The 24,515-nt window shown below is 46.0% G+C and overlaps 1 protein-coding gene across 1 annotated transcript in view; it reads left to right on the top strand.

The window, feature by feature from the left end:
- Positions 1–24,515, top strand: part of LOC8024564 (zinc finger protein 143) — a 78,231-nt gene that overhangs the window by 18,622 nt on the left and 35,094 nt on the right. The window contains exons 6-9 of the mRNA XM_040499360.2: positions 8,766–8,816; positions 14,151–14,258; positions 18,082–18,283; positions 20,786–20,965. Coding sequence (XP_040355294.1) covers positions 8,766–8,816; positions 14,151–14,258; positions 18,082–18,283; positions 20,786–20,965 — 541 coding nt within the window. The remainder of the gene's footprint in view (positions 1–8,765; positions 8,817–14,150; positions 14,259–18,081; positions 18,284–20,785; positions 20,966–24,515) is intronic.

The raw sequence follows: 24,515 nt of genomic DNA, 5'->3' as shown, positions 1-24,515 counted from the left end.
GTATTTTTCATGCTTCTTTTTCTGCGATGTGGAGGAGCAAGTATAAGAGCAAGACCCGATATGCGTATGGAGCGTGTAAGCGCCGGATGAAGCAAGTCAGAGCGGTGAAATCGAGCCTCGACCCGACGATCACCACGAGTAGTGAGCCCGAGATCACCGTGCCTGCGTGTTCATCGACTGCCGCCGCCGAAGGAAACATTGTTTTTTGTGCGTCTGGAATCACGATGGAGAACAGGACTGTTCATCTAGAGACGCTGTACGTATCCCAGGAGGAAGCTGATGCGACAACCGAACATCGCGATGCCGTCTGTGCGAAGCTTGCCTCCGCGTCCGCGACGCAAAGGAAGTTTGAGCTGCTTCAGCAAGCCCCCGCTATCGTGACAAGCTCATCGGCGAAGTTCACGATTGTGAGCTTGACGCTATAAATGAGCTTCTTGGCTACACAGTCTGCCAAAGTTGTTCGGCGACGGGCATAACAATCCAGGAATCGACCGCTCTGGGACTTGCCGTCAAGCTTGAACTTGTGTGCCCTGTCTGCGAAGTTGTGACTCACACCTGGTCATCCCCGTGCAAGGTCGACTCCAACGCATTTGATGTGAATTTGAGAGTGATTTCGGCAATCAGGAGCATTTCATTTATTTCATTTATTTTGGCAAGGGTCAGACTGCCCTGAATGATTTTTGGGCAGTGATGAATGTATCACATAGAGGGCTCCACCACAAGACCTACCAAGATCATTTGAAAAACATTGTTAGTAAGTCGGCTGCAGCTACTGCTGAGAAGATCTACACTGAGTCAGCCGCTGCTGTGAAAAGCACATACAGGGAAATGAACCCCATCTTCACCAAGGATGTTGTTGTCTTCTACGACGGCACATGGCTCAAGAGAGGCTACAGCTCCCATGTTGGTGTCGGGAGCGTGATTGAGTATGACACTGGCCTCATCCTAGATGCTGAGGTTCTCTCCAATCTGTGTCACGGCTGCCAGACTGGACCCAAGCCGGGAGAGGAGAGGTACCCTGAGTGGCATCAGAACCAGGAGTGCCAGAAAAACACCGACGCAATTGGGAAGAATGGAGGTCGACGTGGCACTCGCCATTTTAGGGCGCTCTCTGGAGAAACATGACTTGCGCTACACGACACTAATATCTGACGGGGACAGCAGAACTTTCTGTGCTCTAGCTGAAGACAAGACCTACGGGTTTCTTTCCATAAAGAAAGAGGAGTGCCTCAACCATGTACAAAAACGTATGGGGACTGCTCTGCGGAAGCTCTTGCAGAAGAGCGACAAGCCTCTTCAAGGAAAGGGCCGCCTCACAAAGGTGCTCATTGAGAGGCTGACTGGGTATTACGGATGGGCTATCAGAAGCCATAGTAACGATGTGGAATCCATGAAGTGTTCCGTGATGGCCAGATATTACCATGTGCCTTTGACGGATGAAGACCCAAGACACGGCCTTTGTCCAGGAAGGCCGGAGTCCTGGTGCCGGAACAAGGTCGCCGAGGAAAAGGGACAGCCACAACCCAAACACAAGTGCAGCCTCCCCAACTACGTTGCTAAGGCCACGCTGCCTGTGTATGAGCGTCTGTCGCAGACATTGCTTCTTGAACGCTGCTTGAGAGCCAAGTCGCAAAATGCTGCAGAGAGTTTCTACTCTGTATTATGGGCCTTGATGCCGAAGGAGCAGCACGCCTCACTGGTGTCGGTACAGACTGCGCTGCACGAGGCAGTCGTCAGGTTTAATGCTGGCCATGCTAGGGCACACCTAGAGATGTCCAGTGCCATGAACCTGCAGCCTGCGCACTTGGCTCTCCGGCGGGCTTCGGAGAAGGACACCCTCCGCTTACACAAGGCCACCAAACGCCACAGTGCAAAAACCGAAGCACGCCAGAAGAGGAGGTTGCAACGCAGCACACAAGACTATGCTGCGGGTTCCTTCTGACACTATTGTCGTGCCTCAAACTTTGAGACTCTCTTTCTCAGGAACGCATTTTCTTGAGGCGTGACTGTTTCTGCCATTGATATTTTCTTAACTAGTGGCTCGATTTGTATGCAGTCCTTTTTTATTTTGGTGCCAGAGAGTGCTAGAAGGGCATGACAATCTCGGTTTCTGCATTAAAGGGGTACTCCGGCGATTTTTTGAGCTACCTCAACTAACTATATTTTCTGACTCCCCGGCCTTTACCCTTTCCGGTATGCTATTTAGTATCGCGAAATTCATAATAGTTATTGCGAAATTGGCAAATGAAAATGATGCAAAAACCAACATTCAAATATACCCACACTTTTCAGTGCCGTGACGTCAGTGGAAGGCAAGCTTCCCAGTCGGGCGAGCAGTCTAAAAAATAGAATATGCCAATCATTTGTACCGTGCTTGAGTGCGGGGACTGGAGCGAGCTTCCAAAGCATTCATTTGTCACCATAAAACTGCTTCGAATCAGTTGGGAACAAATTCTACAGTACAAAGAGTGAACCCCTGCACTTCCACTGACGTCACTTTTTTGTTGTTGCCAGTAGAGACTTTCAGTTTGAAAAACACGGTGAGGACCAAAATTGTAAATTCAATAACTTTGTGAAAAAAAAATATTTTGTCCTAATATTTGGGATACTATTTTGGCAATGTTGTTTGGCGAGTTTAGCAAAATTTGAAGCAAATCGGCGACCATAAAGAAATCGCCTGAGTACCCCTTTAAAGTGTAAATTTTTTTTGAAGTCATAAAATGTCTTTGTACTTATTTGCGAATTTGGTAACATTAACTTTTGAACTTTCACTAAAGCCGTTCCAGAAAAGAATTTCTAAAAAGGGCTCTGTCTCCCCCTTTGGTATATATTCAAGCACTTGTCCAGAGAATTTCATTTTGCTACTGTGCTCCAAAATTATCTCGGGATTGGCAAAACAAAGAAACAGAAATTCGTGTTTCTCAAAATCCAATAGGCATAATTGATTCAAACATTGCAGTGGTTATTAGGGCCCCTATACCAACCTAGTCTGCAAGTTTCATGCCAATGACTTTAAAAACAAAGAAGTTTTTTTTCTTCCCCACATCCTCTCTTAAAGGCCACTTTTGCTGCTTCGAAACACTGTTTCGGCTGCTCCAAAAGCCACTTTTGCTGCTCCGAAGCACTGTTCTGGCTGCTCCAAAGGCCACTTTTGCTGCTCCAAAACACTGTTTTTGCTGCTCCAAGAGGTGCTTCAAAATGGCTTAGGCCAATCACATCACTGTATCAGTGTCCCTTAAAGAAAAACAGAGCAGCGGAACATCACCGATTTCTTTGGACAGAAGGATTTTTCCTACTATGATAAACGTTAGATGAAATAAACCTGATTTGCAGAGTAAAGTTAATGCTTTTTCCTTTTTTTACGATTTTTCGCCAAATGCAAAGTTTGAGTGTTGAGCCATTCGGACACCTGATTGCCAGGGACGGCGCCAAGAAGAGGCGAGGGGTGGCGGGCGCCTCCCCTAAAATGTCTTCTGCCACCCCAAGATGAAGCAGCTTTGTACACAAATAATTGCCTACGAAAACAGTGTAACAAGTGTCCAGACTTTAGAGCCGTTCATGCCCTTTTTTTTTTCTATTAACTTCCAGCCACTGGAAATCGTACCGCGGGCAAGTAAGCTATCAAGCGCTTTAGAAAAGCAGCTCCCCTTTGTGACGCCTGCTGGCTTTTCTCTCCGTATTCCGCTCTGTGGTGCTTATCTTCAGCTGAGACCGGAGACGTGAACGAAGGGGAGCTTAGTTAGAGTCAAGGTCATGGGGAATTCCGGACCGTCTCAGAAAGGGAAGCCAAACCTGGTTGTGAGTCTGAGCGCAGGGGGCAGAAGTCCCTGCTGTGATACCCTCAACCGCCCCCCCCCCCCCACTTCCCGTCTTCCTTCTCGTGTCTCCGCATTTCCATTTTCAATGAGCACACCGCATAAGCTATCTTCGATAAGCCCGTGAGCGACAGCACCTCAGAGCAACCCCCCCCCCCCCCCCCCATTTTGGTTCGCCTCCCCATTGCCCCCCCATTATGAAGATCCTGGCGCCTTCCCTGCTGATTGCCTATGTCGGCGTCAGCTTACCAGTGGCCGGCACAGCCCCCTCGCGTGCAATAACTGCGGTCAAGGTTAAAAACGGCTACAGTTAAACCTCGACGTAACATACTCGGTAAAATTCGCAATTTACATTGTTACATTGATATTTTGCTAAATAAAAATTTGGCTTTAGCATGCAGAAAATTTCCAAAGCATTTTACGGGTGTGAAAACTCTCCTAAAAGGCCATTTATTTTCGGGAAAAGTAGTCTGTGACTTTTGCTTGTGCCTTGTTGGACAGTAGCAGTGGTGTCATACAATGCTCGAGCGCCCAGAGCGCTTGCACAGCATCTTGTTGCCTGTGCGACCCCATGTACTGCCTCGGTACATCCATTGCACTAAGAACTTCCCGAGTGCTTGGGGTCTCAAGAGTTTCTTCGGCGTCTGCCTCAAAATCGTCGTCATCCTCTATCGAGTTCCCGACTACATCCTGCACGATGGAAGTGTCAGTCACCTCTTCCATCGCAGCAATGCACGAGTCTTCAGAGAGGTAGTCCTCCAGAGTGGCATCGTGAGGGAGAACACCGTTGCACGGAGGGACTGCCAGGCTCCCAGAAAAGATTCTTGGTTTGGCTCCGTCTCATCTTCACTCGGAAAGGACGAAACTGTGGGAGTACTTCTGCTTGCTTCCCCAAGCATACTGGTTGTAGATGCTGAAAGGGTTTCAAACCCAGCTTTTTGGAAACAGTTCTGCATGGTTTCGTTTGTCGTGGCTTTCCAAGATAGAGAGCATCTCCAGTGCTTGAAAGATGTCCACGTTCAATGACGTTTCAAACGAAGGTTGAGCAGGAGCTTATTGATCAGCCACCAATGACACGCGCACTTCACACTATTGATAATGCCCTGGTCAAGCGGCTGAATCAGGGACGTACAGTTCGGTGAGAAGAATTGCAGCTCCACATTTGTTGGCTCCAGGTCTGGTATGTGGTGCGCGAAACAGTTGTTCAGCAGTAGACACACACTGCGGCTGTTATTCTTCATCGCCTTGTCGAAGTCATAGGGTCATTTGCGGAAGATGTCACGGGTCATCCATGCCTTTGTGTTGGACGTCTATTCGATTTCAAGGTCCCGAGCATCTTTGAAGCATTGCAGCTTCTTGCTTTTTCCAATTATAAACGGCACCCGCTTGTCACGGGCGTCCATATTCTTGCAGAGAAGAATCGTGACCCACACCTTGCTCCGTTTTCCTCCTTCGCATAGATCTCCTTTTAGGGCCAGCGTCCTATTTGGGAGCATCTGATAAAAAAAAATTGTAGAGCCCTTCCACTTCATGTGAAGATGGAGGACAAGTGAAGCTGTTATTTTTACGATGTCTAGGGTGACGCGTAAAGGACGACCTCAAGGACTACTTCTAGCACAACGCCTAGGGGACGATGTCTAGGACGACCTCAAGGATGACTTTTAGGACGACCTCGAAGATGACGTCTAGGACGATCTCAAGGACGATGTCGAGGACGACCTCAAGGATGACTTTTAAAACCACATCGAAGACGACATCTAGGACGACCTCAAGGGCGACTTCTAGTATGATTTTAAAGACGCCGCCTAGGATGACCTTGAGGACGACGCCGAGGACTTCTAGGACAACCTTGAGGACGTCTAGGACAACCTCAAAGACGACTCGTAGGACGACGCCTGAAGGACGACCTCTCGGACAACCTCAAAAACAATGTCTAGGACGACCTCAAGGACTAGTTCGAGGACGATGTCTAGGACGATCTTGAGGACGACGCCTAAGACGACCTTGGTGATGACGCCTTGGATGACCTTGAGGACGATTTCTAGGACGACCTCAAGGACAACGTCTAGGACGACCTCAAAGACGACACGTAGGACGACGCCTAAAGGATGACCTCAAGGACAACTTCTAGGATGACCTTGAGGACAACTTCTAGGATAACCTCGAAAACGACGTCTAGGACGACCTCGAGGACGACGTCTAGGACGACCTCAAGGACAACTTCTAGGACGACACTTAGACATCGATGCCTAGGACGAGCTCTAGGACGATCTCAAGGACGACCTCGAAGACGATGCCTAGAGATGATAACAAGGGATCAGGACCTCACTATAATAAGTTACAGGTCAAGAAGGTAGCGGAAAATGCCCCTCAAAGGGATTTATATGTCCTTCCGCATCCAATAGCGTCCCATCGTTTCCGTGATGTCGTGGCCATTACGGGAGAGAATTTTGCCTTTTTGTAAATATTTGCTTCATCTTTCGACTTTGACTTAGTGTTGTGGAAGCCACAAGCGGGAGATTAGAGTTTTCCCCTTCCAATGGAAACAAAGGTCACTTTCAAGGGCTTTGTTTCCTCTCCGATGAATACAAAGGTCGCTTTCTTAAAATGTGGGGGTCGGAGACAAGTTGGCATCACTCTGTAGCCAATATCTATTCATTGAAGCGGAACAAGGGGCGTTTCCAGTTAACTATTCTTTAGACTGCGGAGGGATTTAAAACAGGCGCATCACGCTTGTGGGAGGAGCTTCTCCTACCTTCTTGACTTGTAACGGACTATATCTAAAAGTGCCGAAAAAGGATGACTCATGCTGGTTTCCCCCTCTTTTTTTTTTTAATTATTCATACCTGCCATGACCAATGGGAAGTTTTCTGTCAACATCTGCAGACACATTTTTTTCCCAGATCCTAGTGCATAACAGCTTTGCTGTAAAAATATTCATACTTGACATTTAGGAGTATATTTTTTATTTAAACATTTATAAATAAACTTGTATTTTTGAAATGCAAGTAAGTATGCCTGGCTAGGTAATTGTGCGATGCTTAAGCAATTGCACCGGCATTTCGTTTTGTGAGCTTCCGAGTTTTACAGCGACAGCTGTGAAGGCCGACAAACAACTTTGGTTTTCTGCAGGAAAGATAATCCTCTTAGCGCTCCCCTCTCCCAAGCTGCAAAGGGAGCCAAGCTTGGGCAAGGTAAAAGGTGGAGAAAATATAGAGGAAACGAGGAAGTGGGCAAAAGTGGAAAGCACAAAGTGTAGTTCGGTCTTTAAGGAGCCCGTGTCACAGAAAAGCCGGCGTTGGTGGGACAGGAAAATCCTGATTGGTTAATAAATAATTCATTTACCATAAAAAAAAAAGAAAAAAAAAATCGTGGAATTTGAGGCGAAGCAGGATCGAACCCATGACCCTTCGGTTGTGAGCCAGACGCGCTACCAACAAGGCTACGCAGACACGCTTGCATGGCTTGGGAACGAGCGGGGGTTTATATGTACAGTATAGACCACTTACAAAGTAACCGCTTATAGTGCAGGACCGGGTATAACGCGTTTTTTTTAAAGCACCGGTTCGCCTCCCATAGAACTCCATGTAATTACATACCGCTTAAAACGCAGGTGCGCGAAGGGAAATACCGGTTATAGTGCGGTTTCTCGAACAGCCCGCCGACCGCGCCGACGACCGGAGCAGCGAGCACGCTTCCCTGTGCAACACTAGATATAACGGCGCTGACGGCGCGAGCCGCAAGCGTTGTGCAAGGGGCACTCGCGGGGCAAGGAGGTTGCTCGAAGAAGCGGGAGAAGCGAAGAGAGAGGCTTCAGTTGCCCTAGTGACGGAGGGACGCACGCACGTGTCGTTCACGTGCGTGCGTCCCTCCGCTTCCTTGAAAACATCCGAAACAACCGCAACGACAGACCAATCGCAGGTCGAGAAGTGTTTGCGCGCGTCGCATGCCGGTCGCGGGCCGGCTGCTTCTCCGCAAACATGGCATCGGTTGTGATCGTCGTCTTAGACGGCGTTCATCTCATCGTTCTGCGTAAAAGCGCTATCCTTTACTGTGAATTTTCGCTGTGTGTCGCTATGATAACCCAGCATGTACTAGAAGGGAAGATCCACCTACTCGAGCGGCGATGTTGTGGCGGCGCTCTAAGACGGCAGAAACGCCCGTGTCGTTGTGTTTGTTTACTTCGACTACAGTGGTGATTTCTAAGCATTTGTGTCCTCGAACATCGCCCGGATTTCTTATTTGGCGCATTTCATGCGTGTGCTCAAGTTCAAGGTATTACTGGCGCGTACCGTATGAAGGATCCGAATTTTCACGCGTTTTCATCTCCGGAGAAAAGTGATTAGGGTTAGCAATCCTGAACGCTCGCAACGTCCGTCCGCAACCCGCGACGCCGCTAAAAGGCTGCGCCAGGCAAAAGCCGCTCATTTCTTTCAAAATATGTGACAGACTTGAGAGAGAAGTGTACTAGTCTGGTGAAATAAAGACTTTCCTCAAACTAAACTTTATTTTTCATCTCGCATAAAATAAATTGTTTTACAAAGGTAAGTTGTCTCATGGCATGTATTTGGCCTGAAAAATTTATGTTTTGGTTATAACGCGGTACCGCTTATAGTGCGGATTTTCGCGATTCCCGCGACATACGTTATATGCGGTCTACACTGTATTTAGCTATTGCTCTCCACTCTTGAAGGCGAAGCTTAAGCTCCCTCTTGTAATTTTTTCATAAAACTATGCAGTTTGGAGTTGTCCCTAAATGAAGGAACAGGCAGTCATACTTTTGTCATCCCAGCTGGGTTTCAGCTGTTTTTGAATTTGAATGGATTGATTTGATTGATCAGTAGGTTGATTCAATGATTGATTGAATAATTACCACTTAATCGAGTGATTTGATTGATCAGTTAAGTAGTTGACTGTTATTGCACTAACTGCTAATGGAACCATCCACAGGCGTCGAGCGACGGCAGTCAAGAGGAGGACACCATCAGTCAGATCAAAGTGGTGAGTCTGTCTTTTATTTTCTGCCCATTCGCGTCAAACGGCCTTCAGAAACTGGCGTCTCAACCGGGCGTATTGCGAACCCCATGTTTGCAGTATTGTGGCAATTTGCAGCAATATCTAAGATTTGGCACAAATACCACTCGACACATTTGAAGCACGGCAGCATTGGTGTTGAGATTCGATGTAGCTGCATTGGGTGGGGGAAGGTGCTAAATTTGTATTAGTCGCACCTCTTTGCACTGTTCACGCAATGAGTTTTTTTTTTTCATCTTACGCGCATTGGTATCGCGAAATCGGAGTTGCGCACAATCAGCTAGATCGCATGTACCATTTGACGTGCAACTTTCACGTTTTGACTTGCGAGAAATGCCTGTAGCACGGCAGTGTCTGGCGGAGGAAATCGAGGGATTCGCAGCAAATGAGGGCTCTCTGCGTTATTAACATGTACACATGCTGAGTGAAGGAAAATTCAACGTGTCAGACACTCGTTAACCAAGCTTTAGGACCACTAGGCCTAGCCTAGGATACGACGCGAGCATCGGCGCGCAGGCAGATAGGTAAGTCTCGACACACTTCCTGGGGTACTGCTAAAAGATTGGCTAGCCGCAATTCTTTCTTTTACATGCCGCAACACAGCTGGAGCGTGGTAGATAAAAACTGCTCATCAAACAAAAACTAAGAAAGATGTCGGAACATTTTCTGTAATGCATGTAAACCCGCCCCCTTACCTTTTAGTGTTGCTGGACTGAGCCAAAAGAATACAGAACCGGGGTTGAATTAAGCAATGTCGATCACATGCAGCAAAAGTTTTATTCTCACTGTCTCGCCTATTCACATTGAGCCGCTCTGGGGAAACCGTAAAATTTCTCGCTTTCCAAGTCGGTTACGAAAAGTGTAGAAGAGTGCGTTGACTGCAGTGCCTCCTGGAAGGGGCAACACATCTATGGCTACGTAGTTCAGTGCTTCACAAAAGATGGCGCGTGGCGCATAAAAAAAAATTGTTGTACAGTCAAGTAAAAATAAAATGCATAAAAGTCACATTGTCGTATAAGACGCACCAAGGAAAATGTTTGAAAAAAACTGCGACCTATACACTGGAAAAAACGGTAACTGAAGTTTACTGAGTTTTAAATTAGTGAAAATGAACATGAGTTTCGAGTTTCAATTAGAAATTTTATTAGCATCATCGAAAACCACTAGATCAACTTATTTCAAGAAAATATAAGGCAGGTACAGCATTTCACGGCATTAAAAAAAAACAAAAAAAACTTCATTTGGACGCATTTGTAGGTTTTAGTTTTCTGTCAGAACACATCTTTGTGCCAGCAGTCCTGCCTTCACATGGACGAGGCGTATAGCCATCATTCATTGGATGGGAATATGGCACATGTGCGTTGTGCACCTCGGCCACTTGGATGAGGAGAACCATTGGAAAAAAGATCTGCGCCAATAGAAAGTCGAAACCTAAAACTGTATCGAAATTAGGAAATTTTTTGGAACGCCGTAAAATGCTGCTTCTGCCTTATATCCTTTTAAAACAAGTTGATTTAGTAATTTTCAATGATGCTTAGCAAATTTCTAATTGGAACCTTACGTTTATCTTCACTAACTCAAAAAAATGTATTAGTAAGTTTTCAATAATTATTAGCTAATTGGTATGTTTTTTTGCCATCCCTGACATCTCCTGGGCCTAACAGTTTGTTCCAGAAAGAATATTTTTTTTAAGCGACCTATTTTAGGGATTTTTAAAGTTTTGTTGAAACATTCAGAAGTAGTTGCCAAGGTGAAGAAATTTATGGTAAGATAAAAGAATATTTCCTCCTAAAATGAAAGTGTTTCGGCATCAAACTGGCTTTACTGACAGCTAACACCCAGTCAGCGGAATTTGTAATTGGAAATAGCTGGTTGTGCTGAAATGCCCGGACCAAAGCCTATAGGTTAGGCAGATTTTTTCAGCTGCATACTAGTCACCTAGAGGGCACAGGCTGCATTTCATCTTAGGCGGAAGCATTCCTTCACCATATTGATGTAAGTTATGATGTTATAAAAATTTAAGTTGTCTTGATTTTTTTTTTTTGGGAGTGTCTACATCCACGCGCAGGGATGTAGCTAAGTCGGGAGGAGATGAGGCTCCATCCATGCACTAGGTTACTTCCGGTGTGGATGTACCGCCCGCCCTCCCCGACTTGGCTACTTCCACGCAGGAATCGACTTCCGGTCTGTGTGCGCTACAGCTTCAAGCACGAGTGGGTAGTCTGCAGAAATTCAGACTGCGCGAGCGTGCGCGCAAGTCAAGAACGTATGGAGTGGTGGGCTCGCATTTCTCCTCTTTGATGCACTGAAACTCACACTAAGGGCCTGTTCACACATGCAGCCGAGTGCTACAAGCATAGCGCTGACCTTGCGCTAAGTGCGTGCTGACGGGAGCGTTCACCAGCTTCGTATCCCACCGTCAGAACTGTTGGTCATGGCAGACGATAAATGGCTGATGACACGTGAGCAGCGCTACATCAGCACTTTGCTGCATGTGAGATACGCCCTGAACCAATCCAACCACACACGACAAACCTTAACCGCTTCGTCGTGGCAGTGATGCACACATGACATGGTAACCCTGGAGCTGGGGTTACCATGTCTGTATTAAACCAGCTTGCCTGCACCCTTGCTTCAGTTACGTGCACTCATGGGTGAAGGCAATGGAGGCCGCACCCGCGCTAGCCAACCATGCCCACACGCACGGATGGCACGCGCGCCACCCACACAAGTGTGCGACTGCTAAACAATATAACTATAGGGAGTTTTCACTGGCGGTCATAGCTGAGCTCGCTGCTGCTTTCTTACCACCGGAGAAGAGAGAGAGGGAAAAGACGCTTTTGTACGAGTTTTGAGTGGCACATTAATCTTCTATAATCTTCTAGAGGGAGAATAGCGACGTTTGGGGAAGCCTGGGACCTACAAAGGAGAGTCCTGGTGATAAGAGAATTTCTCCTTCCTCTCTTCTCGAGCGGTTGCCCGAGAGCTGACAGGAAACTCTTCTCGGGCATGCGCTGTGAGCAGTTACCTCAAATATGGCGTCTAGTGAATACCTCCTATAAAGACATATATTAATACTATTTTTATGATGCATGGTCTTTGCTATTAGTGTTAGAAAACGGTGAAAAATTGATAAATTGTCTTAAACTTTGTAAGGTCATGTGACATAATAACTTTAAAACCACAATAAAATCTAACCTCTTTATCTTTATATCCTATATTTACTTATAAGAAAGCATAATATGTATATAAAAATTATTTCTTTTCTTATACAGTCAAGCCTCGATGTAACAAACTTCTATGCAACGAAACCCCCAATGTAAGGAAGTACGAAACTTTTTCTAACCGTGTATACACGACATGTATTTTTTACCTCCCTGTATTTTTACAGGGAGGTAAAATGTATTTTTACATTTTACCTTTTACATGTATTTTTTACCTTTTTCTAACCGTGTATACACGACATGTATTTTTTACCTTTATGTAACGAAGTCTCGTTTGCCGAAATTTCATGAACAATTTGGCACAAACTTTTGGGTCCCAAAGGAGATTTTGGAATGCACACGCGCTGAAACGGACCCTTGATAAAGCGCAAAGGGTGAAATGGGCCGCCCATCTGGCCCAATGCACCCAATGCTCTGGGGAGAGGGCGTCTAATCTGGCGAGTGTGGTGTACAGAACGGCCACTAGAGGACACTAGAGCTGCCGGCGTTTCGTCCATTGGCTTCGGTCGTGCTACTTAGTTAGTTTGTTTCGAGGCCTAACTAAAAACATGCTTTTTTTGTTGTCCTGGGCCACGGAGTTTCCTAGGCGATGGGGCCGTCCCTGACAACGACGACTTCGACGACTTTCTATAGACCGACACGCTGTTTACAAACAAGCCCGCGTTTGCCCACACCAAGTGTGGGCACTGCGCGTGCGCAGAAACCGAATTTGCGTGAAGTGAAGCGTCTGCGCATTTCTGTCGACGGCACCACCGCAGTCGACGGTCTATACGCCGACTCTGCTGTCATCCATGTCAGAAAGAGAATGTGTGGAATGGAACATGGTTATATACGCATTTGAGCATTTGACCGCAGCGTGACATGGATGAAAACGAACGAAAGGCTCGGCATGCTGTGGCTCAGCGTCTACGCAGACGAGCACCACCAGAGCTTCACCCCAGTCAACATCATTCACCACGTAAAGATGCATATTTTTTTTTTTTTAAACATTTAGTATAGCAACTGCATCATACAGCTGTGGAAAGAAATTACCAAAATTATGCAAACATTAATAAAAAAATGAAAATGTAAAAAAAAAAATTCTTTCACACATTAGGTTGAGGGAATGGCGTCCTTTTATGACAAAAGAACACAAAAATGTAGAAAGTAAGTTGACTGCCAAGTTCCTTACGAAATTTTGATAAAGGAATTCCAAAAACTGCCTCCACACATCATTCTATATTATGAAATTATAGTTTTTCTGAACCAAGATTTGATGCCAAAAAGTGAGACTGAGACAAATGCATTCGAATGTTACACATGGGGTGGTCCTGGCACCTCGAAAATAACTTATTGTGGAAAAAATAGTTTGGTTGCTGGGATGGCACATTGTTGACAGCATCCCTGAAGAGCATGCTGATAAGTGATAAGACTACTTTTAAGAAATGTGGCTTCTAAAAAAGATAAGTTGCAATTGTGAGGTAGCATCCCCCCTTATGCCCGAGTCCCAATGGAGTGCCAAACGGAAATGATTGACACTGGCAAGCCCCATGCTTGCGGAGGTATCTGGCAGGTTTCTAATCGCTCGTACCAAGAGACTGCAACCTGCCTAAAGTACCGTTGCATGCATGCTGCGCGCACACGAAACTTGTCGGTGTCGGTTGTTTCTGTCTGTCGCTCCAGTGGGACTCTGGCGTTAAAGGGAACAGCATGTTTGAGTTAAGAAATAAAAGAAAAGTGTAACTAAGAAACAGTTTTATCACATTAGTCAGTATATTTACAAAACCAGTGGAGAAACTATACGTGACATTCTTTTTGACGGTTATGGGAAGAATGTAATAAAAAGAAAAGATGGAAATCGAAACAGTGTTCGAGAATCCAAAGTACAGAAAAAGACCGGTCAAGCTTCTCACAACTAGCAGTCCCTAAATTTAACGTTTTCTGGAACCACCACACTTTTACCAAGTGTCTATTTTTTTTTTCTTTAGAATTTTATGGATTAGATTTTAAAATACATTGCAAGTAAATAAACAAGATCGTCGAATGTATGCGATTGGATGAGTAGAACCGCTCCGTTGTCGTTTTCTCCTCGGAACAGAACGTTTCGGTGGCCTCGGGGAGTCCCAGCACAGTGACCCTGGGCAAGGCATTCCAGTGCAGCTACGACGGCTGCGGGAAGCTCTACACAACGCCGCACCACCTCAAGGTCAGTGTCGGGATCTGCAAGGGATGCGTTCACCTCGGTGCGGTGCCCGGCGCGTTTGGCGTCCCATTCCGCCCGCGCGTCAAAAGCGGTCTTGAAGGGGCAACAGATGACGTCCAAAGAGCCGGAACATTGCGTCGCCGTCGTCGCGGCGTCCCGACTTTTGGCCGCCGAGGTTTCCGCAGTCCGTCGACGCGCCGGTCGGGTGCCGGTTTCAGGTGCCGTAGCCGTAGTCGCTGATGGAATGGGGACGGCGCGGTTTTGTCGTCTCCCCTCCGGTGCAAGCTTCCCACCTTCTTATGCAGACTCATACACTTTACTCGAAAAAAACTTCTCGATTACAATTGCAATTACTCTCGGCTGAAATGAATTCAGTTCGGTGATTCGAGAAGAATAGGAAGTGACTGCTACTTAAAAAAGCAGCCGTCACTCTCGCGATTGCTTCTGTTTTTCAGGACGACAGAATTTTCTGCCCGTTTAAAAAGGGTGCCGTACGTTATTGAATTAAAATCACCGAATTATAAAACACAGTCGCCGACCAATTATTCGGACTTCGCAGGGACCAAAAAACGTCCGAATAATAGAGCAGTCCAAAAAATCAGCAGATTGAAAAACTTGCCTTTATTACTTCCAAGTGGGCTTAAAAAAACCGTAAATAGTGCCTTGTTTCAAATTACGCCTTTGTTTGCGTTCGGAAACTTTCTGTTAGCTTGAGAATCACTGCCTTCTTTTCTAGCATTATGGTCGAGTACTTTCTGCGCTTCTTAACGACACATTGCGACGGCAGAACAACAGATGGGTCCATAGCATCCAAGCCAGCGCTGTCCGAACCAGATAAGAAGTGCAAATCCACAAGCGCGAAATGGCGACTGGCAACGCGAAGGAACGGAAAAACAAAGCAAAATGATAATGATGGTGATGATGATGATGACATGCAGCTAAATGGAAAAAAGGGCTAGCATAGCTTCACCTAGCTGGAGTACTCAGGAGTACTCAAGTAGCGCTGCCAAACAAAGCCAATCCATTTGCAGCCAACATAGAATTCAAAGTGGCCGCTTCTTGATGGTGCTTTCCGCTGATGGCTTGCAACGATTTTGTCCGAATAATCTAACTTTCGGACTTCAGGCTGTCCAAAACATTGGTCGTGAATATGCACTATTTCTATCGGAAAGTCACGGTTCCACCTTTACGTTTGAAATATCCAACAAGTCCGAAATATCGGAGTCCGAAAAAACGGTCGGTGACTGTACTCGTCTCTTTAATTGGCCAACTTCAATAAGCCGTCCTCGTGTCAGAGACTCGGTTCGAGGATTGCTCGACAGGAAACTTGTAGAAGCAAAAGGTGCCACGAGAAAATGGAGGAAAACAATCGAAACAGATGCGAGTAATTTTAAAGCTTCTAAAGGAAGTCAGATTACTCTCACGATTAGTTTCTAATAGACATATTTGAACGATTATAAAATTGCTAAGAAAAGTAATCGATTACAAGTAATGAATGCCTTACGAGCGTATTTTCCCCGCACTCTGGCATCTTGGAAGCCTCGAGTGAGCAAGTGCGACCATAGCGCGGCAAAAGGCACCGGAGCGCATGCCGGAGGCCTTCACCTCATCGGTGACCATAGAAGCACAGGGCGTTTCTGCTAACTTGTGCGAAGACAAAACGAAAGTCTCCCCTTTTCCGTAGTAGCATGGCAAAGACGGTAAAACAAAAGGTGACGCGTTAGCGTGAAGGAGATGCGTACACACGTGGAGACCGGATGGCACTAAATGGTCCAGTGTCATGCGAGGTAAGCGCACAAGCGCTCCGTGGACGTCCTACTCGCGTGGCGGACAGAGCTTGCAGAAAACTGAATGGTTCGAACGCGGTGGCGCCAAGTGGATCCCCGGCACCGCTCGCGTCAGTAAGGGAACCAAACGCTCAACTACCCATTTTTGTTGTGGCGAAGGAGTCTGCTTTTTTATTGTGAAAGCACGAACTGACCCATGGAGCGAACCGGCGTTATCAGCTCTTGAAGCCGTGCCAAATGGCACCTCTATTGCCCTATTGGAGATAGCAAAGCCTGTAGTGTGTAGCAGCGAATTGGTTGATAGGCTCCCATTGGCTAATGCACGGCATAGTTGCAAGGAATGTCACCTCACTGTCATGGTGCAGCGGACTAGCCGAGGGAGAGGGTGGCAAGGCTCTGCAGATTGGCCGGCCGCAGAGCTCGCCCGGGCAGCATGTACACAGGTCGACCGGCCAAGCTCAGCACAACGCGCGGCTTGTAGGAATACGCTACATATACAGATGTTTTTGCATTCCTACACTTTGGCAGTTTTAGAGGACACATGCCGAGGAAAAAAAACATTTTTTTCTAGCATCCGGGTTGGTAAAAGGAAGTCATAAAACGAATTTACACCAAAAAATAATAATTTTTAGAGCTATCCTGCAAGTGCCGCGGAAAAGTGGTCTCTATTTGTCACGTGACCCTCCCCTCCTCCTCCTCAAGAGCTGCGCTCTAATTCAACATTTAAGAGAATGGTAAAAATCTTTCTTTTTTCCTTTTTTTTTTTTTTTTTTTTTGTTCCCTGAATTTAGTGAGTTTTTTTTTTTTTTGTTCCTTGCTTAACTTTTTCTGTGGATCAAGAGATTTGTTTTATGCAATCACTTTTCTATTTTTCTTAAATTTTTATAAAACTATTTTTGTGTTTTGTCACTTATGCTGTGTGGAGGTCCCGGCCAGGCGCGCATGTGAGCGCGGTGGTGCTTGCGGTTTCTGCCAGGTACGCTCTACTGTATTTAGCGGCTCTGGGATGCTCTGTTTGGGGGATGTTCTGTTTGGTAAGCTCCTGCTTGTCGCGACCTTCGGTATTAACAGAGACGCCAGGAATTTTATACTTTAGCTTAAAGGGGTACTCCGGCGATTTCTTTATGGTCCCTGATTTGCTTGAAATTTTGCTAAATTCACCGAACAACATCGCCAAAATAGTATCCCAAATATTAGGTCAAAATAACTTTTTTAACGAAGTTATTGAATTTACAATTTTGGTCCTCACCGTGTTTTTCAAACTGAAAGTCTACTGGCAACAACGAAAAAGTGACGTCAGTGGAAGTGCAGGGGTTCAATCTTTGGACTGTAGAATTTGTTCCCAACTGATTCGAAGCAGTTTCATGGCGTCAAATAAATGCTTTAGAAGCTCGCTCTAGTCCCCGCGCTCCAGCATGGAACAAATGATTGGCATATTCTATTTTTTAGACTGCTCGCTCGACTGGCAAGCTTGCCTTCCACTGACGTCACGGCACCGAAAAGTGCAGGTATATTTGAATGTTGGTTTTTGCATCATTTTCATTTGCCGATTTCGCAATAACTATTATGAATTTTCCGATACTAAATAGCATACCGGAAAGGGCATAGGCCGGAGAGTCAGAAAATATAGTTAGTTGAGGTAGCTCCAAAAATCGCCGGAGTACCCCTTTAAGTTAACATATTTTTGTATATCAAATTATTGATATATCGAAACTATTTTACGATCCTCTTTGAATTGTGTATATCTGGGTTTGACTGTAGTTGGCCTTGTGGGGCATCCGTCGTCGACGTTGCCGAATCCTTGACAAAGATTGCCTGCCGCTCACGGAAGTCGAACCTGGGTCCGCCACGTCCCAGGTTCGACTAGCGCAGTCGTTACCAGAAAACTATGCCACAGCGTTAACGACCTGTTCTATACTTACCATGGTGTTCGGTCACACTTTCCTCGGGAATGATTCTGCACTAAAATGCAAGCTGCCAATTCTTTCAAGGTTAAAATTGTTTCAGCCGCCTTTTAAGTGAGCGGTGTGGGTGTGCAGGTGCATGAGCGGTCGCACACGGGGGACCGCCCGTTCAAGTGCCAGGTGTCGGGCTGCCAGAAGAGCTTTGTGACGGGCTACGGCCTCAAGAGCCACACCCGGGTGCACACGGGGGAGACACCGTACCGCTGCACCCACGACCACTGCACCAAGACCTTCAAGACATCGGGGGACCTGCAGAAGCACGTGCGCACCCACACGGGTCGGTCAATTCGAGCATTGCTGCAAGTTCTTTGGAGTGTTTTCTTATTTCTCCACAAATTCAAACACTGGTGTATTTCTTTGTGCTGATTTTGAATCTGTGCAGTCCAATCTTAAATACCTTTTCTCCACCGAAAGGTGAGGCAAAGTATATAATCTTTATTAGGTCATTTTTTATGGATTACTAAGGTGATTTCTCACCAAGTAACTGAAAATGTGATACTGCTTCAGGACAGGGACGAGACTAAGAACAAGACAACACAACTCTCATCCTTGTTTGGAAGCTCTATCATGTTCTCAAAGTTTCAGTACCAACTCGCCCAAGAATCCGCATTACTCAACTTTCTTTTAAGTACCTATGGTTTTTTCCAGGGGCCCACATACAGCCCAAAAGCTAATAGAATACTTAAAAAGTGACGTTATTTATTAAAAATAAAGTTGCATTGTGAAAATGAAGGGACGATAATTACCTAAAATTCCGGCTAATTACTCTTGTTTTTATTGAGTTAGCAATAAAAATAAAAAGTAAAGCTTTAGGATGTAGTTCAGTTATAGGCTAAAGAAACGATATCAGGTTTACTGAAATCTATTCGCGAGGACATTGTCATAACCTTCATAAGGCAATGGTGCTCGACAAAAAAGTCAAAATTTAGAAACTCACTCTGAACTTTCTATGCTTTATAGATCAGGCTTTTTGGTAGCTGAATTTTGCTGTTTTCAGAATAGCCAGGGGTTAAATTGAGTGATCATATTTTCTAAGGAAATACGAAAGGCTATAATAATAATAATGTAAAAAAATAGATTTTTGAGAATTCAGCAATTTTTAAATTTTTCGTTATATTAAAAACCCTCATTCTTCCTTAAAAGGGCCAGAGGATGCCTTCGGATGTGCGACAGCCAATCGCAAGTGATCGCTTCCCGCATGCGGATTGCACGCATTTGAACATCAGACCGCGATCGGTTGGCCCCTCGGACGTGCCATTATGAATTGCAAACGATCGCTCGCGATTCACTGTCGCGCGTTCGGCGGTTCCCTCTGGTTTCTGCACCGCATCGCTGGAAAACGGGCATGTCGCGATTTTTATCTAGTTTCTAATAGGGAAGTTATGTTATGTCCATACATAGACAATCTCGGAAGCCACTTTGGTCGCCTTTTTAAGCTGGTCCACGCATTAGCTTTTTAGTGTGCTCGAGTGCACTCTGCCTGCTTGCGACTGCTTAGGACGTTCCACTGTCGGTGCAAGGGACTCTAGCAACAGCGTCCAATCTTTTCCTGTCTACTTTGACATTTTGACCCAGTAAAATAATAGCAATTACCAACACCTTGCAGGTCCTCACATCACAGCTGTCCAATATCACGCGCCCGTCTCACCGCTACAAACCTATCCTCAATTTACTCACATTCAGAAGGAAACTTTATTACGCATGCTTGGTTATGATAGTGAATTTTATCAAATTTACTATCGTATTCGTGACATAAGGATTTTATCGCTATGTCTACTCCGTTACATTTTTGCTGCATTAAGGCATACAGTAAAACCTCATTATAACAAAATGGGATATAACAAACTAATGGATATAACAAAACAATCATAATTCCCCTTGCTTGCCAATAGTGGGAAGAAATGAACATTGGCTATAACAAACTAATGGTTATAACGAAATGATTACGACCGCTCCTTCAACTTTGTTATAACGAGGTTTTACTGTATGTAAGGTTTGCCCTATTTTTGCTTACCTTTTTCATTTGTTTACTCTACCTTGCCATTAACAACGGTTGACTGGAACTACCTGCTTAAAAAAAGTTGTTACCCAAACGGATTGGACCACATTTATAGCTCAGCTAATTAACTCTTTTCTGTTGCACTTATATGTAGCATAATCGTGAGATAAACTTTTCTAGCCCATCATGTAAATATTCCATTTATCTTGTTTATTTTTTTGCATAATGCATTGTTTAACATTTTGTAGAACATGTTGACTCAAGCTGTGTCCCCGTGTCACAAGACACTGACGTCTTGGGATGGGATGTATCGTGATACCATCACGTCATGTGACCTGATGTCACGTCACGTGATCATGTTGTCATGTGACCCATTGTGGCACCAACCATATAGCCATGCAATTTGTAGTGGCATCAACTCCAAAAGCCAAACAATTCAAAACGGGGGAAACAGATTGAAACGGGCCGGCACAAACACATCACGCATTCTGCGTCAGTTAGGCATATGCAAAGTATAGAGGAAAGTTTTATTCCGAATTATTAGCACCGTGAGTGGCGTTATGACGGAGGTCCTGTTCAATCTCTAATTGGAGGAATGCCCACTGAAAGGGTGCCCAAACACTCTCTCATTCTTGGGTGAAGGGGAGCATTGGTTTAACTGAGTTATCACCACTGCACATTGTGTCATGAGGGGCGGGGGGGAAGGTTATGCAACTTCCTCAATGCAGAAACCCCTGCCAAAAAAGTGTTCCAACACTCCCTCTTTGTCTTTGGGTGCAGGGGAGCGCCCGTTCAAGTGTCCCTTCGAGGGCTGCGACCGGGCCTTCACGACGTCAAACATCCGCAAGGTGCACATGCGCACCCACACGGGCGAGCGGCCCTACGTCTGCAAGGAGGAGGGCTGTGGACGTGCCTTTGCCAGCGCCACCAACTACAAGAACCACATACGCATTCACACGGGTGAGCGACTGAAGATGCCATGCGTAGTTACTCCCGAGCATCGACCAATACGAGTATACCTTTTACTCGGGGTTCTGTGTTTTACAGCGGAGCTCTTAAGGGCTAGTTTGCCCGAGATCGTGTCCCCCACAAAAGAAATGTAGACACAAAATTCTGGACAGCTACCGCCATCTATGAGTGACGGCAGCAACCAGACAACCGGTTTACCGGCCTTGGTCATAGATGGCGGGAACCGTTCCAGCCTTTCCACTCTGGTTTTCACGAGAGTGGAAAAGCTGAATTTCTCTAGGCGTCGTCCTAGATGTCGTCCTAGAAGTCGTCCTTGATGTTGCCCGAGAAGTTGTCCGAGAGGTCGTCCTAGAGGTCATTCTAGAAGTCCTCCTTGAGGTCGTCCTAAACATTGTTTTGAGGTCGTTCTAGACGTCGTCCCTGAGGTCGTCCTAGACGTCGTCCTTGAGGTCGTCCTAAACGTCGTCCCTGAGGTCATCATTGAGGTTGTTCTAGATGTCCTAGACGTCCTCCTCTAAGCGTCGTCCTTCAGGTCGTAAAAGAAGTTGTCTTTGAGGTCGTCCCACGATAGTACAGCTTTGCTGGTCTGCCTTCTCTACCAGAGTGGAAAGGCTGAAAGTTTTTATGGTCTATTTTCTTAAATTTTGAAAGCATCTCCGTAATTTTTTTGGTTTTCTCTCGGATTTGGGTTTTGTTTTTGATGTTGGGCAAAACGTTGGCATTTAATGGGGCTTCCAATAAAGAAAACGCGACACAGGAAAATGGGAAGCAAACAGGAAAACAGAAAACATGCACGTAACTTGGGATAGTTGGTAATCATCCTGGTACCATTAAGGGACGAAACCGAGACGAGGGGCTTGGTTCCCAAAGAAAGAAGCAGCCTTGCAGACAGTTTGTTGCTGGCTGTGCTACGGGTGACACAAAATAAAGCTGCGGATGATGATTTCCGCCTGCTATGGTGGTGTCAAGGAGCTGCTCCTGTGAAATTTCGATTGTCACTGATTTCCCTCAGAATAAGCTCAGCATATTAATATAGTCACTAATTTCCCTCAGAATAGGCTAAACATATTAATAGATACATCTAAAGTAGTAACACAAATTACGAGTCACAATAATTTTTTTTAACGCAGAATGTGCTTTTAAGTTGTTTTCTATGAGAAAATCGTCATAAACAAGCATTAGCACTTAGCCTCATAATTGATCGTCACAAAGGATTGTGACGAGCGATCAACACGAGCGAACGTCATAAACGAGTCCTGCAAGGTTTGTGCAGCTTCTTCAAATCCTTGAATACCTGGGGTTTCGATAAAAGCCTTTCAAGCGCGCTTAAATGTCCCTGAAAGTTGCAATGCTCCTTGTATTCCTTGGAAATCTGGAAACGACCGTTTTCGCGAATCACGGCAGTGTGAGAAGTTTGCTCACGGGAGGCGTACATGGGAGCACAGACTGCAAAGTGCAGTAGACTGATAACATTACTAAAAAAAAAGAGAGAACAGGGCGCTTTTTTTTGTAAACTTTGATTTGCATGAGAGAAGATATACTTCTCCTCTCTTGACTCATCCAAGTGGCGGCGATGAGTGGTGTGCAACAATATCGTGGAAGAAAAGCGCACATGGCGGCATACTTTGTTTGCTGCTATAGAAGCATTGCTGTTACGCTCCGAGCACCAGAAATTGCATTGATCTTTTCACTTAAAGGGCAACTCTTGCCAAAACTCAAGATGAAATAAATTACTGGTATCGCTGTAGTGACACAAAATACGACCCCAGCCAAAATATTACGTCTGGGGGACGCCGCATTCTCAACTAATGCCGATAATAAAAATGCGACCCGCCGCGAGCCGCTGCTCCTTAGCGGGCGGCCAGCGGGTTGCCGATCGCTAAAGCGACATTGGGCCCTGACGTCAGTATCGTTCTCAATTTTTCCTCCGGTCCGGGCATTGCGCGGAGTGCGCTTCTTTGAGCCGTTACCACCGCTACTTTGGCTTGTGATTGGCGTGTTTAGCCGTTGCTTTTATCTGTAGCCCATGTAGCTTCGGTATAGCCTTTTGTTTATTGGCTTGTGAGGACTTCAAGACTCGTTTTAGCAAGCAACTCGGTGTGCCCAAGACTGCCCAGCTTTTCCTCGAAAGATGCCGAGTGCAACTTGGAGTGCTGTGGGCTGCTCAAACAACCCGTTGCGCAATCCGGAGGTGCTTTTTCACAAGTTTCCAAGGTACCGCAAATTGGAGAAGGTGTGGGTGAACGCTGTTTGTTGAGTGGACTTTGGACTTTGGCTTTTACGCACCCGAGAGAAAAAAAAAAACCCGAAAAAATAGGCTTGTACAGCCCAGCACACGTGTGTTCGGGCGCCGCAGCCCACACCGGAGAGCCTCAAAGCTTTGTGTCTGGGACTGACCCGCAGCACGAATCCGAGAGGGCCCCCAGTACTGTCCGTCACTGGCAGCGCCACGTAGAGCAACACCGCTCCATCCATGGAGCCCCGATGACTATTTCGGCCTAGCGACGAGTACGGAAGACCGCACAGATGGCGACAGCCACCGAGTGCGGCACCTTACAAGTTCACTCGTTTTCCAGTCGCTAGCTTTTGGGTATGCAAGTGACGAGTACGGCATAGCGCAAGCACAGTGGCGGCCGCTGAGTACGGCACCGTACAATTTCACGGGTTTTTCAGTCGCTAGCTTTTGGGTATACGCACCAACTCTCGCTACATGTGCTGGATAACTACCACGCATACAGAATTAAAACAAAATCAGCTTACCTCCTATCTTTAGACGGCTAGCACAACAGAGGTAGGTGCCGCTTGGCCTGCGTACTCGTTGAACGAGAACGATCTTGACGTCACGTTCACATAGCGGCTAGTTTCGGTTTTGTTGGCCGCTCCCCGAACAAAACTTTGAGGTGTCGATATCTTTAAAACTGCACACAATAATGAGAAAAACATTACACCTTGCAATTCAGGGACGCTAACTGCACTAAAAAAAGTCATAATCCCAAAATCAAAAGTATGGACTGGAGTTGCCCTTTAAAGGGACCATGAAAGGACCTTTTTACTTTTTCCAGATAACTTTTACGTTAAACCGTCAATGTTCACTGAATGCCGAACAGGCATCCGTTTTTGTCTCGGTTTATTAACTTCTGCACAAAAAATTAATGAAATATTGACTTTTTCTTTCTCTCCAACTGACCGCAAAACAAGCCGTGACGTACGCTGTTTCCGGAACCAGAAGTTCTCTCGGCAGTAGGAGAATGGGAGCGTTAGCGGCGACGAGTTGGGGTGCGCCGGTAGGTTTTACTGCGCTGATGTCACCGACGTATTTTCTGAATCGGCGCCTCTCATCGCTGCATCGCAGCTGAGCGAAATTTAACGAGATATGTTGCGCTACAGCGACAGCATGGGACTAGTCCCATACGCCGGTATGCCTGTTGGGAAGTGCAGCGAGTCTTCCGGTGAAGACTCCAGAAGTCAACCCAACTGTCATTGTTGGCAAAAGGGCCGGCCCGTGTCAGTCGTTTGCAAAGCGACGTAGATGGAAACAAAT

This window comes from Ixodes scapularis, unplaced genomic scaffold (assembly GCF_016920785.2).
Source record: "Ixodes scapularis isolate PalLabHiFi unplaced genomic scaffold, ASM1692078v2 PGA_scaffold7__128_contigs__length_106722199, whole genome shotgun sequence".
NCBI lineage: Eukaryota > Metazoa > Arthropoda > Arachnida > Ixodida > Ixodidae > Ixodes > Ixodes scapularis.
The sequence above is the reverse complement of the archived record's forward strand: the minus strand, read 5'-3'. Positions and strand labels throughout refer to the sequence as shown.